The 19,100-nt window shown below is 43.7% G+C and overlaps 2 protein-coding genes across 10 annotated transcripts in view; one reads left to right on the forward strand and one right to left on the reverse strand.

The window, feature by feature from the left end:
• shcbp1 (SHC SH2-domain binding protein 1) overlaps positions 1-19,100 on the forward strand; it is a 65,304-nt gene that overhangs the window by 17,958 nt on the left and 28,246 nt on the right. For all 4 annotated transcript variants that reach the window (XM_088372060.1, XM_088372062.1, XM_088372061.1 and 1 more), the window contains exons 5-7: positions 8,290-8,385; positions 8,466-8,696; positions 8,775-8,952. In XM_088372060.1, coding sequence (XP_088228186.1) covers positions 8,290-8,385; positions 8,466-8,696; positions 8,775-8,952 — 505 coding nt within the window. The remainder of the gene's footprint in view (positions 1-8,289; positions 8,386-8,465; positions 8,697-8,774; positions 8,953-19,100) is intronic.
• The window catches only part of LOC148400088 (uncharacterized), a 58,416-nt gene continuing 49,275 nt past the window's right edge, over positions 9,960-19,100 (reverse strand). For 2 of the 6 annotated variants that reach the window (XR_015857758.1, XR_015857759.1), the window contains exon 2: positions 9,960-11,019. Coding sequence is in view for 1 of the 6 variants with exons in the window: in XM_088372065.1 (XP_088228191.1) it covers positions 10,656-10,791; positions 10,851-11,019 (305 nt within the window). In the remaining 5 variants the exon portion in view is untranslated. The other 4 variants (XR_015857757.1, XR_015857760.1, XR_015857756.1 and 1 more) reach the window with 4 other exon arrangements.

Raw genomic sequence — 19,100 nt, forward strand, 5'->3', positions numbered from 1 at the left:
GTTATATAAACTGTATATCAAATAACTATAATATAAACAACAATTTTATCAAACCATCTGTGTCACTCCAAATCATTAAATCTATGGATCGAATTCTTCGTCCTTTATGTAAACAACGGCGCGTGTGCGGTGCGCCGCTGACGTCGGAGTCGTCGTCCGTTGTAATTCAAATTATTCCACAGGCCCATATAACAATATATAAACTATATATCAAATAACAATAATATAAACAACAATTTTATCGAACAACCGTGTCACTCCAAATCATTAAATCCATCGGAATCTTCGTCTTGTGTCAAAAAAAAAAAAAAAAAAACAACCCAGCTGTTGACCCCGGAACTACGTGCGCCGCTGACGTCAGACTAGATATATCAAATAAATGTAATATAAACAACAATTTTATCGAACCATCCGTGTCACTCCAAATCATTAAATCCATCGGGATCTTCGTCTTGTGTCACTTTAACAAAAAAAAAAAAAAACACAGCTGTTGACTCCGGAACTACGTGCACCGCTGACGCCAGACTAGATATACCAAATAAATGTAATATAAACAACAATTTTGACAAATCATCCATGTCACTCCAAATCATTAAATCCGTTGGAATCTTCATCCGCTATGTCACTTAAAAAAAAAACACACAGCTGTTGACTCCGGAACTACGTGCGCCGCTGACGTCAGCCCCGTCGTCAGCCCCGTCGTCAGCCCCGTCGTCAGCCCCGTCGTCAGCCCCGTCGTCAGCCCCGTCGTCAGCCCCGTCGTCAGCCCCGTCGTCAGCCTCGTCGTCAGTTGCGGCTCCAATTATTCCACAGGTCTACGTATATGACTATATTGTAGCGTTACCAAAGTACCAGGCAAGACGTGGGTTTGGTAACCGACTCTTTCTTTCACAAAACAAGAGCTCAACATATGAGTATGTGCTCGAAGCAAGTGCCCTGGATTGCCCCCCCCCCCCCCCCCCCCCACACACACACACACACCCTGCTGCCTTCACGGCCTTGCGAGACAATCGGAAACTACTGAAGTCTCACAACATAGATGTTGCTCCTCTAAATAAACTATATATCAAATAACTATAACATAAATAACAAGCTTATCGAACCAACTGTGTCACTCCAAATCATAAAATATGCTGACTCCGAAAGTCAGTGAATGGAACTCATTGTCAGTGAAACTCCAATTATTCCACAGCCATAGTGCGCCCTCATGCGGTTTAAAGTGAAAATAACGTGAAGTGATCAACTATACTAGTAAGTAAGTAATGTTTTAATGATCAAGTAAAAATTTGTGAATGATTTCACAAATAAGTCGCTCCTGAGTGTAGGTCTCCACCCCACCCAAACTATGAAAAGAACCGCGACTTATACTCCGAAAAATACGGTATGAACAAGACATTAAGCAAACAAATATCCATCTACAGTCAAACCTCGGTTTTCGACCACAATCTGTTCCAGAAGGCGGTTCGAGAAGCGAATCGGTCGAATTCCAAATCTATTTTTTCCATTACAAATAATGGAAAAAATTTTAAGCTGTCCCAAGACTAAATAACGCCTTTTTTAAGCATTTTTTTATTTGCACATTTAAGTCCAATTGCGCAACTGCAGCGCACCGCCGAACGAGCAACCGTAGCGCGTCGCCGACCACTCAACTGCACCGCGCTAGTCGCATTATTGTGACAGAGCCGTCCCTGAAATTTAGAAAATATTTTTAAAGTCCTGATGTACTTTCCAAAATTTAAGTGGACCTAAGTGGGCAGGGAGCTTAATTTTGTCCGATCGCGCAACTGCAGCGCACCGCCGAACGTGCAACTGTAGCGCGCCGCCGACCGCGCAACTGCACCTCGTTAGTCGCATTATTGTGACAGAGCCGTCGCTGAAATTTAAAAAATATTCTTAAAGTCCTGATGTACTTTCCAAAATTTAAGTGGACCTCAGTGCGCAGGGGGCTTAATTTAGTCCGATCGCGCAACCGAAGCGCGCCGGGCGCTCACTGTCGCATTGCTTTAAGAGCGTCTTTGTGTTTTAGGATGGCTTTACTGCTCCCTCTTGCTTTCTTTGGAGGCATAATTAGGGGTTAATACAGTCCTCAAAATAACGAAAAAACAATAACAACGGAGTCAGTCGGCATCCAGGCCGTGCGGTCGGGTTTTCTTGGGTCCTTCCGGCTCATCTCGCGAGGTTCGACCTTCGATTTTTGTTCGACAACCGAAGCAAAAAAGTCTCGAATTTTCTGTTCTAATTCCGATTTGTTCGAGAACCGGGACATTCGAAAACCGAGGTTTGACTGTATTTGTTTTTCCTTCTGAGCTTGTTAAGGTTTATGGGTGATGTGAACGAAAGGCCAGATATACCCTGGATTGATCAGCAAATAATTACATGGGGTACATTCTTCTATTCATGTTGAAGATGCGTTGATTTTTCTCATCCAACTTGGAAATTTCTGCACAACCGATGAAAGGTGTGATTCCGTGAAGTCTTAGAATGGCCTTAATTTCCAGATAATGGCGTTTTAGTTTAATTCCGTAGACATCCATTAGGAACATATGTCACACTTTAAAAATGCCGTTATCTTGCGTAGTGGATCTGGATGCTATATGCTCTATGGACGTGGAACATTACCTCTTTGGCAGGGAAGGAAACCAAGCTGGTGTGCGACGTCGGGAAGTTCCAACATAGTTTTTTCTTTCAGTTTGTTAGGGTTATTTTTCCTATGACTTAGATATGGCACTCTAAAATGTTGTTTATTTTATTTTTTTCATTTTTTCATGTTTTAAATATGTTCAAAATAGACATAGCAAATGGGCGTCCGTCAGTGATGGACTGACGGAACATCCATCATTACAAACAGAATGCTAACATCTGCTTACTAATATAATTCGCAGACGCATTGCTGTCGCATTGTTCTAACTCCCAAATTGTTTTTAGTTCCAAATGGTTGCGTCTATTGTGGTCAAGTGTCGGTTGTGACACACTTCGACATTGTAAAATAGCTACTTCGTAGCCTAGCCGCAGAGACCTTGTATATTAGTAGACTAAGCCTAGACTGGTTGATGACGTGCCTAAAGCTGCCACTCTGGGTGTGTTTGGCTCTGTTCTCATTGTTTTTTTGTTTTTTTTTTAGCAATTTTGCCGTGGATTGTTGTTACAATAATGTAGCGACCATTGCTGAGCTCGCTGTTCAACATGGCAGCCACTTAGAGTGAAGGCTCTATTCAAAGGTATCTCTGCCGCAGGCTGCCTGCCTGAAACAAACATTTCCGTCATCAGCTCTTGCTCATTTAAAAAAAAATGCGCTGCTTGGCAAATTGGTGTGCTGGTATTTGAGCTAACAACCCGGAAAAAAGCCCCCTAGGTCAACGTCAAATCACAGAGAGTTGCAGGGTGCCATGGAATAATTCTGAGTATTGCCAAAAGAACATCAGGCATGATTTCATGTACAGATTATTTTTTAAGATGTGTCAACTGGCGTTACCACATAGATCAAGTTTGTATGTAAATGTCATAGAAACACCGGTTCTGACATCACACTATCTGAGCTAACTCTGCAAATTATTTAGTTTTTTTTTTCCACACCCACTTGTACGAACGGCCGAATAACCATTTGTTCATGCACAGCACAGGCTTAGTCACACCTCAAACAACTTTGTGCTTCACCTTTCGCGAATGCGCTACTTCACGGGTTTATAAGTGACAGGAGAACAGCATTTAAATACACACTGATAGTGAGCAACGTGCGTCACTGCAGACAAGCGCGGGGTGCGCGGCTGGCTGCACACTTAGGAATAAAGCACTGTCGTCCAGGAGTTGGGACAGCGGCAATGAGACCTAATAGTGCGGGGCATGCCTCTGAGCAATGTGCAAGGGAAGAAGCACCAACCGGTGCAAGAGTTGGGACCTTGTTGGAGGTACCGAACTCCACCAGTTTCATATGCGCAGTTTCTTTAGGGAAAAATGAAAACAAAAAATTCAAATTCAAGACATAGATGTTTTTTTACTGTTGCACAAAATGAGCCGTACATGATCATCACCTTTTTCAATAAACAAAACCAACACAATGCATGAACTCAAAACAAATCACATACCTGCAAATCAGTGTGCCTTTGCGAGACCAGTTCAGATATGCGTTATCACGAATTTACACGATAAATCAGGTGTTCGGACCTCTGCAGTGGAGGCTCTGCCGAACCCGAGACAGACTCACCAAATCCCTAGGGTTCGATCGTACCCAGGTTAAGAACCACTGCTGTAGAGGTACAATACATGCACAGAACAATGTGGGAATGGTTATTAAGGGAATGGGAAAGGTTTATGTAGGGTAAAAGTATTGGTTAGGGTTTAAAAAGCTTTAATATTGTGTACTGGACCACAATACAAAAGGGGATTCATGCTACAAACTTTATTGTCATTTTGTCTGCACAGGGTGTAGACAAAACGAAATTCCGTTGCATACAGCTTACAACAATGCAGTGATATTGCGGTTGAATACAAATAACAAACTATATAAAAATGTAAAATAAAATAAAATAAGTATGAAGTGCAGCAGTGATAAGTATGTAACAGTGCAAGGAGACATAACAGTATTTAAAAAGTGTGCAGAGGAATGCTAAACCAGGTTTAAATTTAAATGGATTATAAAAGTTCAGCAAAGTTGACAGTGCAAGATAGTGGTTCGTAGTGTCATAATGTTCAGTTCTGTGTATGTGTGATGCAGAGTCCAGTTTCGAGTTCAACAGTTCAAATGTTCAACAGTCTGATGACAGCAGGGAAAAAACTGTTGCAGAACCTGGTGGACCTGCAGCGGATGCTGCGAAACCTCTTCCCAGAGGGCAGCAGGGAGAACAGTCCATGGTGGGGTTGTGATGGGTCACTGATGATGTTACGGGCTCGGGACACGCAGCGCTGAGATGAAATGTCCTGAATGGAGGGAAGAGGTGCCCCGATGATCCTCTCTGCTGTCCTCACCACTCTCCTCACGTTCTTCCAATCGGAGGCGCTCCGAGGCGCTGCAGCCTCCACAGCACACAGAGAGACAGCTTGTCAGAATGCTCTCTATGGTGCTTCTGTAGAACGTCCTTAAGATGGGTGGGGGCAGGTGGGCTCTCCTCATCCTCCGCAGGAAGTACAAGCGCTTCTGTGCCCTCTTGACCAGTGCCGTGGTGTTCACAGTCCAGGTGAGGTCGTCTGTGATGTGGACCCCCAGGAATTTGGTGCTACTGACCACCTCCACAGCTGAGCTGTTGATGATCAGTGAAGCGTGGTGAGGCTGTTTTTTCCTGAAGTCGACGATGATCTCCTTCGTCTTCTCCACATTCAGGATCAAGCTGTTGTCTCTGCACCAGCCCACCAGCTGCTCCACCTCCTCTCTGTAGTCCAGGTCATTGTTGTCTCTGATGAGGCCCACGTCGTCTGTGAACTTCACAATGTGATTGGTGGTGAACCTGGGGATGCAATCGTGTGTCATCAGGGTGAACATCAGGGGGCTCAGGACGCAGCCCTGAGGGGAGCCTGTGCTGAGGGTGATGACATCGGAGGTGTTCTGTCCGACCCGGATTGACTGAGGTCTGTTGGTGAGGAAGTCTAGCAGCCAGTTGCGAAGGGGGGTGCTGAAGCCCAGGTGTTCCAGTTTTCCTATCAGATGCTGTGGGATGATGGTGTTAAACGCTGAACTGAAGTCCAGGAACAGCATCTGTACATGGGTGTTCTTCTCCTCCAGGTGAGCCAGGCTCAGGTGAAGAGCGGAGGAGATGGCATCCTCAGTGGAGCAGTTCTGCCGGTAGGCAAACTGGAACGGGTCGAATGTTGGGGGGAGTCTGGAGACGATGTGTTCTTTAAGCAGCCTTTCGAAGCACTTCATCGTAATGGGAGTCAGTGCAACAGGCCGGTAGTCGTTTAATGAGGTGATTTGAGGTTTCTTCGGCACCGGAATGACGGAGGCAGTGTTGAAGCATGTTGGCACTGTGGCTTGGCCCAGTGAGGTGTTTAAAATGTCTGTGATGACACCAGCCAGTTGACCTTCACTTTCCCTGAACACCCGCCCAGGTATGTTGTCGGGGCCTGGGGCCTTACGTGGGTTGACTCTCCTCAGAGTTTTCAACACGTCGGCTGAGTCAAGGCAGAGTGCCTCCTCTTCCTGATGGGGAACAGTTTTAACTGCTGGAATGCTGTTTAGTGCCTCGAACCTCCCAAAGAAGTTATTTAGTCCATTTAGGAAGTCAGCATCAACTTCACCCACCGGGGGGGAGGCGGAGTTGTAGTCTGTAATCGCCCGTATGCCTTGCCACATACTCCTGGTGTTGTTGGCGTCTGAAGAGCTGAGGTGGGGGCGGGGGGCTGCTCTGAATGCATCTTTTATATTGGTATAAACCAAGTCTGGAGTGTTCTCTCCCCGAGTTGGAAAATCCACATGTTGATAAAAATGAGGGAGAATAGTCTTCATATTAGCCTGGTTAAAGTCCCCAGCAATGATGAAAACACCCTCTGTGTGCGTGGATTGTAGCTGGTCCCATCTTGGCGTAATCGGAGACAATGACACCCGTAGTGGTTAAGGTTTGGCTTTTAATACAGGATACTTGGTCTCCATGTGCCGAAGCAGTTTTGAAGGCTTAATTCCCTCGTTAGCTAGCCTGTCGCCACATATTATGCAGAGTGGGCTTGACGCGTCAGTCACCTGTGGCGATAAATCCATATTTTAAGTAGGACTCCAGACATTTTCTTTTAAATGCAGTCTCTTCTTCTTCCGTCTCCTCATAGGGCTTTTTTTTTCCTTTCTGAAGAAGCTTTCCAAACATCTCTGTTTCTTGCTCATATTTGCTTGCTTCGCGGGCTCGACTGAGGTGACATGTCACGTGACCGAGACGAGTGTCTTGACCTGAACAGACGGATGTAATTGGGAGAGAATCACCAATTTTTAAAATATTTTTCAAAACCAATTCTTACTCATTTTTGCTACCTTTGCGGGTTCGACCGGGGAAACATGTCATGTGACCGGGACGAGCATCTTGACCTGAATTAATTGATCGTCAATGAAAAAAATATTAATTTTTTTCCTGTGCGGCTTGGTGGCCCGGTACCAAGTGACCCGCGGACCGGTACCGGTCCGCGGACCGGTGGTTGGGGACCCATGCAATAGGGTTTAGGTCTGGGGACATGCTTGGCCAGTCCATCACTTCACCCTCACACAAAGACAAAGAATATTGTCAGGAAAGAGATGGTTCTTTGGGGATGCACACCTTTTATTAACATAACCTTTATTGACAGAGATGAAGAGCTCTGCAAACATACAAACAAGTATAAATCCCAGCGACGACCATAATAAACTTAATATGCAGGGAACACTAGCAAAACACAACTAATAATAAATAAAATGGGACCACTTACAGGGGTATCGTTCGCAATGTGGTACGAGCTACACGTATACGCTCCAGAGTAGTCGTGATCGGGAAATAAAGAAAGAAAAGGGTGACGCAAAAAGATGTCATCAACAATAGCTCAGTGCCCTCTAACGACCGGAGGAAACCTCTACAGTGCATGAGCAGCTCGAGTTCCTTCGTTAAGAGCCAAATCGACTGCCTTTAACTTAGCGGCATCATATGCATTTATTTTGTCCCCCATAATGAGGGTTTGTGTATAAAAGCTTCTTTTCTTCAGTAATGTCTGTCTTGATCTTGTTCTGTCTCTTTGTGTCAATTATGCGGCAATATTTGACTGTGCTAAACGCTAGTCTTATAGTGACCCCGAGGGCCAAAAAAATGTCTGCAGGGTCTAGAGCATTTTCTATCCGGGCTTCAGAACTTTGGAATTCCCTACCAATGGATATTAGAACTGCTACCTCTGTAGAAATATTTAAGACACATTTAAAGGAACAATTTTATGATATAGCCTTTCATTAACCTGCGGTGACCGATTCGGCTAGAGTTTGTGTTTTTGCTAGAATTGAGGCACATTCAAGACAATCAGGACGTTTTGTGTGAAGCATTCTGGCTAGACTTAAGAAATTTAGAAGTTTAGGAATGCTCAAAAAACACTGGTTTGGAATTTTCCACATGTGAACAGGTTAATATGAAACAGATTAGTGTCATGATTGCATATAAAAGGAGCATCCTGAAAAGGCTCACTTGCTCACACGCAAGGATGGGATTTACCTGTTTGTGAACAATTTCATGAGTAAATAGTCCACCACTTTAACATTTTCTCTGTATACAATTTCAATGGTTTCAGGGATTTTATCATCTGTTGTGATGTGGTGTGGTGTTGTGCGTTGCTTTTACATACTAGCCACTGTATTTTTAGATTCTTCTGTAAGCATGTGTGGAGACTGTGGGATGAAGAAGATGAGGATGATGACTTTGACTACTTTGTCCGTTGTGTAGAGCCTCGGCTTAGACTGTAAGTACATTGTGTCATGTTATTGATACAATATGTATTAAAAGTCATAATTATATTATTCAATGTGTCTCTTATCGCAGCCACTATGACATATTAGAGGAAAGAGTCCCAGCAGGTCTTGTGAAAGAATACAAGCTCATACTGGAAAAGTGTACCCAGTGCTTTCAGCAGTTTTCAATGCTACGCAGCCATCTGAGCAGTGACTCTGACTCAGAACTAGATAATGTATCCATGGTGGAGGGCCTGAAGCTCTGCGAACAGCTGGAAACATTCAAACGGAAGTTGTACTTCATTGAGAACCCACTGTTACGGTAAGTGAAATGGTTCTCTTTATGTTTACCAATTAGCCGCTATATCCACTTTTAACCCACAAACTCTTTAAACTCCAGATATGTGCTGGGCTACAAAGGTAATCCTCGACATCAATTAATACAAAGTCGTGGGCTGAGAGAGTCAGGAATCAAGGTTGCACATGTGGTCACATCCTCCTGCACCACAAATCAGCTCCAGTCCCTCCTGAATGACAGGCTTCTACAACACTTTTCCTCTGTGGGCACTGAGATTCAGGTATCCACATTGCAATCACAGTATTATTTTAATGTTCATGTTGACTAATCCTCAAAACTATGCCAATGCATGATGGTGTCTTTTGCTGTTTATCTTACCAATCTTACAATAATAATATACTGTAATATATTTTATAGGGTGCTAATTTTCTTACTAAAAACATTACACAAATGTTTTTTCTTTTTTCACTTCTCTGTAAGGGAAAATGACATTTACATTCACTTCAATAGAAAAAGAGGATTTGCGATACGAATGTTTTGACTAATGAGCGTGATTATGGCATGAATTGAATTTGTATTTTAAGGCAGCGGTCCCCAACCTGTTTAGCACCACGGACCGTTTTAATGTCAGACAATATTTTCACGGACCAGTGTTTGATGACGTCACAATTTTTGCGAAGAAAACTTCTAAAAAACATTCTAGAAAAATCAAATAAAATCAAAATCAAATGTTGAAAACATCAATAAATCAAATAATCACCAACTGCACATTGTTTTTAGAAGTTTTCTTCGTGAAAATTGTCCGTGTTTTTGATCTACAATCACATTTCTGCATAACAGACCAACCACAATCTTAAACGTCACCGTACTGTCCTTCCAGCCAATCATATAGCGTGACATCTTCAAGCGTGTTCAGAAGGGTTAGGCCAGGGTTGGGCAAACCTTTTGACGTGCGGGCCGAATTGGGTTCTAAATTTTGACTGGGGGGCTGAACTAGGGGCAGATGGATGTAGTGTTTGTGTGAAGTAATATAAACGACATGTAAAGGTCATTGCATAAAAGGTTTTGGGCTTTAGTAGGTAGTAAAGCATGGATGTTCAAAAAAGCTTTTCGAAAACAAATGCATTTATTAGCAGCATTAAAAAAAACACCAAAAAACTACTATCGGTGATTCTCATTAAATACGACAGTTATTATGAATAACAGTTTCCATCACTTCAGCGTCTGCAGGTCAGATTTATGAAAGATGTTTATCTAATGAGGAGAAATCACATCAAACGGCAAACATTCTTCAAGAGTTTTTTAAGAGTTTTTATTCGCCATGTTTGAGCGTGCCAAACAAGGACTTCGGTTCATCACAGCCTCTGTTCAACATTTAGGTGACTAACAACCCTCAGGACATGTGAAAAATGACAAATATTCTCAAACATCCCCTGATTTTAAACTCCCAGGAGGGCAAGGAAAAATTCAAAACTCCAACTAGGGGAAATGAGAAACCTTGAGAAGAGACCACAGATGAGAGGGTCCCTCTTCCAGGATGACCAGGCTGCAATGGATGCAGAGAGGACACATAGCACAAACAGTGTAGACAATTCAAAAAAGGTGTGGAGAGCAGGATGTTATTGCACAGCAATGACTCTGAGACTCTAAGTGGTGTGAGTTCATCAGAGCAACAGCCTGGGGGGAAGAAGCTGTCTCTGTGTCTGCTGGTTTTGGCGTACAGAGCTCTATAACGCTGTACGGAAGGGAGTAGTTCAAACAGACTGCAACCTGGGTGAGAAGGGTCTGTAGAGATGTTACTTGCACGTTTCCTGGTCCTGGACAGGTACAAGTCTTGGATAGATGGGAGGTTGATTCCAATTATCTTTTCTGCAGTCCTGATTGTCCGTTGCAGTCTGTGCTTGTCTTGTTTGGAGGTCAATCCAAACCAGACAGTGATGGAGGTGCAGAGGACAGACTTGATGATGGCAGTGTAGAAGGTCTTCAGCAGCTCCCGCGGCAGGTTGAACTTCTTGAGCTGTCTGAGGAAGTACAGCATCTGCTGGGCCTTCTTCCGAGTCTATGTGGCCGGTCCATTTCACGTCCCGAGAGATTGTGGTTCCCAGGAACTTGAAGGTGTCTGTGGAGAGAATAGTATTACTGCGGATAGTGAGGGATGAAAGTGGTGAATGGTCTCGCCTGAAGTCCACTGTCATCTCCACGGTCTTGAGCAGGTTCAGCTCCAGGTGGTTTTGGCTGCACCAGTGGACCAGCCGCTCCACCTCTTGTCTGTACGATGTCTCATCCTGGATCAGTCCGATGAGAGTGGTGTCGTCTGCATACTTCAGGAGCTTCACAGGAGAGTCACCTGAGGAGAAATCATTGGTGTAGAGAGAGAAGAGCAGTGGGGAGAGGACGCACCCCTATTGGTGGTCCGGGTGTCAGATGTGATGCGCCTCAGCCTCACACGCTGTCTCTTGTTGGTCAGGAAGCTGGTGATCCACTGACAGGTGGAGGCAGGCACCGTGAGCTGACCAAATACAGTATTTTTCGGACTAAAAGTTGCTCCGGAATATAAGTCGCATTAGCCATAAAATGCACAATAACGTGAAAAAAAACATATAAGTCGCACCGGAGTACAAGTCGCATTTTGGGGAAAATCCAACACCAAGAACAGACATGAACGAGCAACAACACGCTAAACGATAGGTATGCTAACGTGACATAAACACAAACGAAGAGCTGAGAACGGGCCTGACGTAACATTCAGAGTTATTCAAATAACTATTACATAAATAACACGTTTATAAAATCATCTGTGTCACTCCAGTTCATTAAATCCATCCATTGTCCTTTATGGAAACGATGCCGCGTATGCGCCGCGCCGCTGACGTCTAAATATTCAAAATATTCCACAGGCCCATATAACGATATATAAATTATATATCAAATAACTATTATATAAGCAATAATATCAAACCATCTGTGTCACTCCAAATCATTAAATCCATCGATCAAATTCCTCGTCCTTTGTCAACAACGCCGCACGTGCGCCCTGACGTCAGCCTCGGACAGCCACCTGGCCGAGCGCCGGCCCCCGACTTCCATCCACGGAGGTGAAAGAGATCTCCGTAGAGTAGGACCGGGCGTGCGTAAAAGCCATGTCCGAGCCCCATCCACCGTCCCTGGACAGCCACCCGGCCGAGCGCCGGCCCCCGACTTCAATCCACGGAGATTAAAGAGAGCTCCATAGAGTAGGACCGGGCGTGCGTAAAAACCATAATAGTTTTTCAAACCTTCTCTGTCACTCCAAATCCTTAAATCCTTCAAACTCTTCGTCCTCCATGTCACTTACAAACAAAGCCGCTAATGATGCCGGTAGTACATGGGGCCCTTCGTCATCCCTTGATCGAATCGTTGTCCTTTATGTAAACAACACTGACATCACTTGAAATTCAAATTACAGTAATCCCTTGCTACATCTTGGTTCGTTTATTGCAGTTTAACTTTTTTTTTCTCAATTTTGAAAATTTGTGAAAAACTTCACATATAAGTTGCTCCCCAGTATAAATCGGGGCGACACCCATAGCTATGAAAAAAACGCGACTTATAGTCCGAAAATTACGGTACATTATCTTTAAGACTCAGTGAAAGAATACATCTAAATAAAGTAATAAAGAAATCATAACGGCAACATGGTGACGGATATCTTAAAATCAGAGCAGAGCTTTAACTCACAAACACCTGGTGACAGAGGTAAGGAAACGGGAAACACCTCATTAAAGTCAGCCTTAAAAACTATAAAAGTTAAGATTAGTCGGAAACAGGTGGTGCATCAAAGGCTTGCCTCTGTACTTGACTTTTGATCCGCAGTTTGTCGGTGAAAAAGGTTTTGCTGAGTCTTCAAAGTAGCTGTTAAGCTCTCCGCTGTAGCCGACCATTCCTGTGTTTACTGCTAGCGTAGTTAGCATTCCTTTGTAGCAAACTGACAGCTAGTATTGTACGCCTTGAATACTGTAACCGTTTCTTGGCATATCAGACAAACCAACATTGATTGGACTTGAGCGAAAAAATATTTTGTTGTCCATTCTTTTTTAAACACTTGCCACTCAGAGTCCACATTTCTTTTTCTTGGGCGTCTCATTTTAATGGAAGGATTCCAGGGGAAGGTTTGTGTGTGGCTTTTGTGTAAAACTATCTGAAAGCTCAGCGCGCAAATTACGAGAATGCTAACGTCACAGCCCTCACTCAAAATTCGGCACTGATAGAAATCGAGCGCGGAGTGCGCCGGGTCCATACTACTGAGTACGTACAAGCACTTGTGAGTGTGCACTGAGCTTTCTGACACTGCTTCCGGGAGTAAATGCGCAGGCGGGCGATTCCCCATTTACTGGGGAAACACAGTCATTGCAGGGAAAATGACCCAAAATTTTTTTTAATAATACAATTTATTCAGGTTTGGCGGGCTGGATTAAACGGCCCCGTGGGCCGGATGTGGCCCACGGGCCGTAGTTTGCCCAATTCTGGGTTAGGCCCATGAAGCCGATCTAAACACCCGAGTGTGGCGGATAAATACAACAAAATCAAATGATACAACCGGCATAAAAACAATTATATTGTGGTGCCAAAGAAAAGGATTGGCAGGAGGTGTGCTGCAAAAGACTTGACTGAATCTACTATAGGAAGACCATACACACTAAAGGAAGAGCAACAATGAAAGTACGTTAACCTGTATAAACACCGCGTTCACAACACACCCTTCAACCTTTAGGTCCATAGGGGAATTCTTTCTGCAAACACCACAGTATAATAATCATGAATCCACTGTGTATTCCTATATAAATTTACTTGTAGCATCCTCCTAACATCGTGCCAACAACAACACGACGATGATGATGATGATGATGATAGAACTTATTCATCCCACAGCGGGGAAATTCACTTGTCACAGCAGTGCATATGAGTGCAAAAATAATACGAGTGCAAGAATAAAACAAGTGCCAGAATTACAAAAAATGGTGAATAAAGTGCTGCTAGCAGAGACGAAACACATTCATTTTATCAGGTGGCATGCATGTTGTAAAGTCTGACAGCAGAGGGAATGAAGGACCTGCGGAACCGTTCCTTCCTACACCGAGGGTGCAAAAGTTTGCAGCTAAAGGAGCTGCTCTGGGACCGCACAATCTCATGGAGGGGGTGAGAGGTGTTGTCCATGATAGATTTAAGCTTAATCAACGTCCTCCTCTCACCCACAACCTCAATGGAGTCCAGGGGACATCCCAGGACAGAGCTCGCTCTTCTGACCATCTTATTCAGTCTCCCCCTGTCCCGGTCAGTACTGCCCCCACCCCAGCAGACCACAGCGTAGAGGATGGCTGAGGCCACCACAGAGTCATAGAAGGTGCGGAGGAGAGCCCTGCACACATCGAAGGACCTCAGTCTCCTCAGCAGGTGTGTAGCGCCAGGCTCACAGCTGATCGCGGGTGTAGACAACGGAGCCAAGTATGGATGGCTCACCCGACGCCACACCAAAAAGTTCCAAAATCAGTAGGGAACAAACTATGAATGTTACAACGTGAACATCCATAGCCGCGCACTAGCCTAATTCAATGATGTGAGAATGTGAAAAACAACCAAAAACTCACTATAACACAATCAAAACACTAAAACTGCGGAAACTCAGGCGAGCAAGTGCTCCTCCGGCTGTCATGACTACATTCTACCGTGGCACCATTGAGAGCGTCCTCTCCAGTTGTATCGCTGTCTGGGGTGGTACCTGCACTGATTACAACTTGAAGGCCCTGCAGCGCGTAGTGAACATGGCTGGTAAGATTATTGGTTCTTCACTCCCCTCCCTGAAGGGCATTTACACCTCCCATCTCGCCCGCAAGGCGACCACGATTGTGAGTAATGTGAGTCACCCCGTTCACTCTTTGTTTGATCTCTGGGAAGAGGTACAGGAGCCTGCGTTCCCGCACCGCCAGACTCACCAACAGCTTCATTCTCCAGGCTGTTAGGATCCTGAACTCTCTTCCCCCTTCTGCGTAGCGTCCTGTACTTATTTATTGTGTTATTTGTTTATTTATTGTTTATTCATCACTCTTATTTATATATTGTTTGTGCCTTCTTGTTTTATTTTCTTGTGTTGTTTACTTGTATGTACATTGTGAACTATGTCTTGTCACCGTGGGATAGTGGGAACGTAATTTCAATCTCTGTGTGTCTTGGCATGTGAAATTGACAATAAAGCAGACTTTGACTTTGACTTTGAAAAGAAGGGAAGAAAGGACAGGGCTGCTGTAACAGGCTGCCACTCGAGCGGCGCCATCAAAGATAACATGAGTAATGTTATGGTCACGTCACTGAGGTGTAGGAGAGAATCCGGCCCATTTCTCAAAATAAAAGATCGTTCAGGCTCAGGTCAATAAAATGGAAATAATGCAAGTTATTTATTCTTTCTTGTGCAGCCCAGTACCAAATGACCCACGGACCAATGCCAGTCCGAGGCCCGGGGTTTGGGGACCTCTGTTTTAAGGCACATTACCGTGTGTGTGTGTATGTGTGTGTGTGTGTGTGTGTGTGTGTGTGTGTGTGTGTGTGTGTGTGTGTGTGTGTGTGTGTGTGTGTGTGTGTGTGTGTGTGTGTGTGTGTGTGTGTATTCTATATATATATATATATATATATATATATATATATATATATAGATTCTGTCCACACTTTAGGGAGCGCGTTATCTGCGCCTCACGGCAAAAGCCTTTGCCAACCACCTGTTATTCAATTTACTCACTGCGTGCTCGTTTGATTTCTTCAGATTTAGGAAAGTGCAAAGACACTGAAGCAGAAATTAGACTTGGACAGCTTGGTTGAGTTCAATCACAATTCTTGTTCAAAAAGCTCTGTTTTCAGGAAAGTGCAATACAGCGCTGGGCCCTTCAAGAGCGGAAAGTCTCCATTCAGAAAAGGCAAAGTCCAAGGTTGTTAGATCAGTTTTATATTCAGTAGCACATTGTGGGCTGGGATTGATGGGCGATGAGTCTTCGGGGTGGGGCAAGTTCGAAGGAGAGTCTGCTTCCATGGGAGTGGTGCTGGTTATGGGCGATTCGGTGTGTTGGTGGGGGGCTGTTGGTGTGTGTGTGTGGAGGGGGCTGTTGTCTTCCATCCCGTCTCTCGGCCTTGGCGATCATCTTTGGCCGAGTTCTCGGGTGGCTCCTTCTGGCACCCACTGGTTTTATCTCCACGTGACCTTCCTGTGAACATTCTTCTCCAATCTTGGACATACACTGTCGTACCGCATTCAACCGTATCTTTGCTTTGTTAGGCAAACTATTTCCCTCTGTGCAGAGCGTTCAGTAGTAATCAAAAACTGGCGTCTAGCATTAGTCAAAACATAAGATACAATCAAGTACTGAACGGTCAAGACGACGCTGGCCGTGTCCATGATTCAGAGAAAAAACATTAGGCATGCATTCCACAGTTCCTTAAGGGTCATTAAGGTATTTAGGCAATATATCAAAAGTCATTTGTTATTTCAAAGTCCTCAGAAATATATATATCAGCTCATAAAGTTATAAAAACCTTTCTCATCACCACTTATCAAAAATGTCTAGTTATGTCTTCTTTATTGATTTGGTGTGTAGGTATAATTATATGCTTCAAATGTTTCTTTTATTTATTTAATATGTGAATATACTTGTCTGCTTATGTACTTTATTCAATGAGGTTTGAGCATATCTGTTTTTGTAGCGAGGCAGGACTTTTTGTATTTCGACCTCATTCCTTCAATATATATATATTTATGTATGTGTGTATATATATACGTATGTGTGTATATATATACGTATATATATGTGTATATATGTATATGTATGTATGTATGTATGTATACACACATATATATACATATATATATATATAACCAGCCTCCTCGTGCATCTCCACAAGCTACTCTTACAGTGCTGGGATGAAGGAAACGTGCCTCAAGACATGAGAGATGCCAAGATCATCACACTATACAAGAACAAAGGCGATAGAATTGTTTGCAACAACTATCGCGGAATATCTCTACTCTCTGTCGTGGGAAAGACATTTGCCCGAGTTATACTAAACAGACTCTATCCACTGGCTGAACGGATTTATCCAGAATCCCAGTGTGGCTTTAGAACAGGGAGATCCACCATCGACATGATCTTCTCATTAAGGCAACTGCAAGAGAAGTGTCGTGAGCAACAGCGACCGCTATATATCGCCTTTATAGACCTAGCGAAAGCCTTTGATTTGGTCAGTAGAACGGGTCTGTTCACACTCCTGCACAGAATTGGCTGTCCTCCTAAATTGCTGAGACTGATTGTCTCCTTTCACAAGGATATGAAAGGTACTGTACAGTGCAATGGATTAAAATCTGAACCCTTCCCAATTACAAGTGGGGTAAAGCAAGGCTGCCTCCTTGCCCCAACTCTCTTTGGCATCTTTTTTTCACTATTGCTACGATATGCCTTCGAGACATCCGAAGAAGGGGTGTACCTGCACACCCGAAGTGATGGCAGCCTATTTAACCTTACCCGCCTTCGAGCCAAAACACGCGTGCGTAAAGTTCTCATTCGTGAAATGCTGTTCGCGGATGATGCGGCACTGACATCACATACCGAAGCCGGCCTCCAAGACCTTATAAATGCCTTCGCCCATGCTTGTAGAGAGTTCGGTCTGACAATCAGCATAAAGAAGACGAACATTTTAGCCCAAGGTGTCAGCTCTACCCCTCGCATCTCAATTGACGACTGTTGCCTCGATGTGGTCGAAGATTTCACCTACCTTGGCTCCAACATCTCTAACAGTCTCAGCCTCGTCAAAGAGATCGATGTCAGAATCGGCAAGGCCTCATCGGTGCTAGCCCGCCTAGCAAAGAGGGTGTGGGAAAATAGCTCGCTCACCATCAAAACCAAGATCTCAGTGTATCAGGCCTGCGTGCTGAATACACTTTTATATGGGAGCGAGACCTGGACGCTGTATAGTCATCAGGCACGCAAGTTGAACAGTTTTCACCAGCGCTGTCTAAGGAGAATCCTCAACATCTCATGGCAGGATCACGTTTCCAACAAAGAGGTCTTGACCAGAGCAGGAATTTCCAGCATGTTTGCCATCCTTACAAACAGACGTCTGCGGTGGATTGGCCATGTATCCCGTATGCAAGATGGTCGACTTCCCAAAGACATATTGTATGGTGAGCTCGCCTCTGGTTCTAGACCACTCGGAAGACCACTTCTCCGCTTCAAAGATGTTTGTAAACGGAGCTTGAAGGAGGGCAACATCGCACCAGCACAATTTGAGACATTGGCCGCAGATCGCTTAGGGTGGAAAGCCGTTACCAAATCAGTCATCAAGAAAACGGAAGAGAACAGAGAGAAGAAAATGGAAGAGAAAAGGGCTCAAAGACACAGAAGAGATGCTCAGCTACCCTGAAACTCTACTGCCTTTAGCTGTGACATCTGCAACAGGGCATGCGGCTCCAGAATTGGACTCTTCAGTCACAGAAGGAACTGCAGGTCCAGCAACCAATGACCACCAAGGCACATAATCCATAGTCTCTCGAGACTGACGGAAGCCAACAATATATATACGTATATATATGTGTATATATGTATGTATACACACATATATATATACATATATATATATATACATATATATATATATATATATATATATATATATATATATATATATACACACACGTATATATATATATATATATATATATATATATATATATATATATATATATATATATATATGTACACACACAGTATATCAATATTCAAATTTGCTGCATTATACAATACACTTCCCAACTACTTAGCATCCATTTGAAGCAGTGCTTTGTTCTTTGCAAGCAGCCTCATAAGTCGTCACTACAAAAAGTAAATCAAAGCACAAAAATAAGTGTCATGACTGAGATTGTTTCTTTTAAAGGTACAAATGATAACCAGCACCACAGACTATAGGAACATGACGCAGAAGAATTTCATATTGCAAAAAAAATACTGTAATGCATTCTGTTGCAATGGCACACACAAACATGCTGACATGAGTGTCGCAGTTAGTCTGGGCTCTCAGCCATGAAATTATTCACATTGTGAACCGCTTAATCCTCACAAGGGTCACGTCTGTGTTGGAGCCTATCCCAGTCATGTTAGAGGGTTTGGCAAAATACACCCTGAACTGGTCCCCAGCCAATCGCAGGACACTTATAGAAATACTATAACTATTCACAATCACACCAAGGACAATTTGGAGTCGCCTACCATCTGAACCGATAATTCAGACAAACATTGTAATGTTAATTATGTAAGTAGAGTGAGCTGTCCCTTCAGGACATAATAATGTTGATATACAAACCACACCTTGGCAAGAGTTTGCCATTACAGTGCTTCTGTAGTCATATGTGTGTGTGTT

This window comes from Syngnathus floridae, chromosome 3 (genome assembly GCF_059516105.1).
Source record: "Syngnathus floridae isolate MCC-2025c chromosome 3, RoL_Sflo_1.0, whole genome shotgun sequence".
Classification (NCBI taxonomy): domain Eukaryota; kingdom Metazoa; phylum Chordata; class Actinopteri; order Syngnathiformes; family Syngnathidae; genus Syngnathus; species Syngnathus floridae.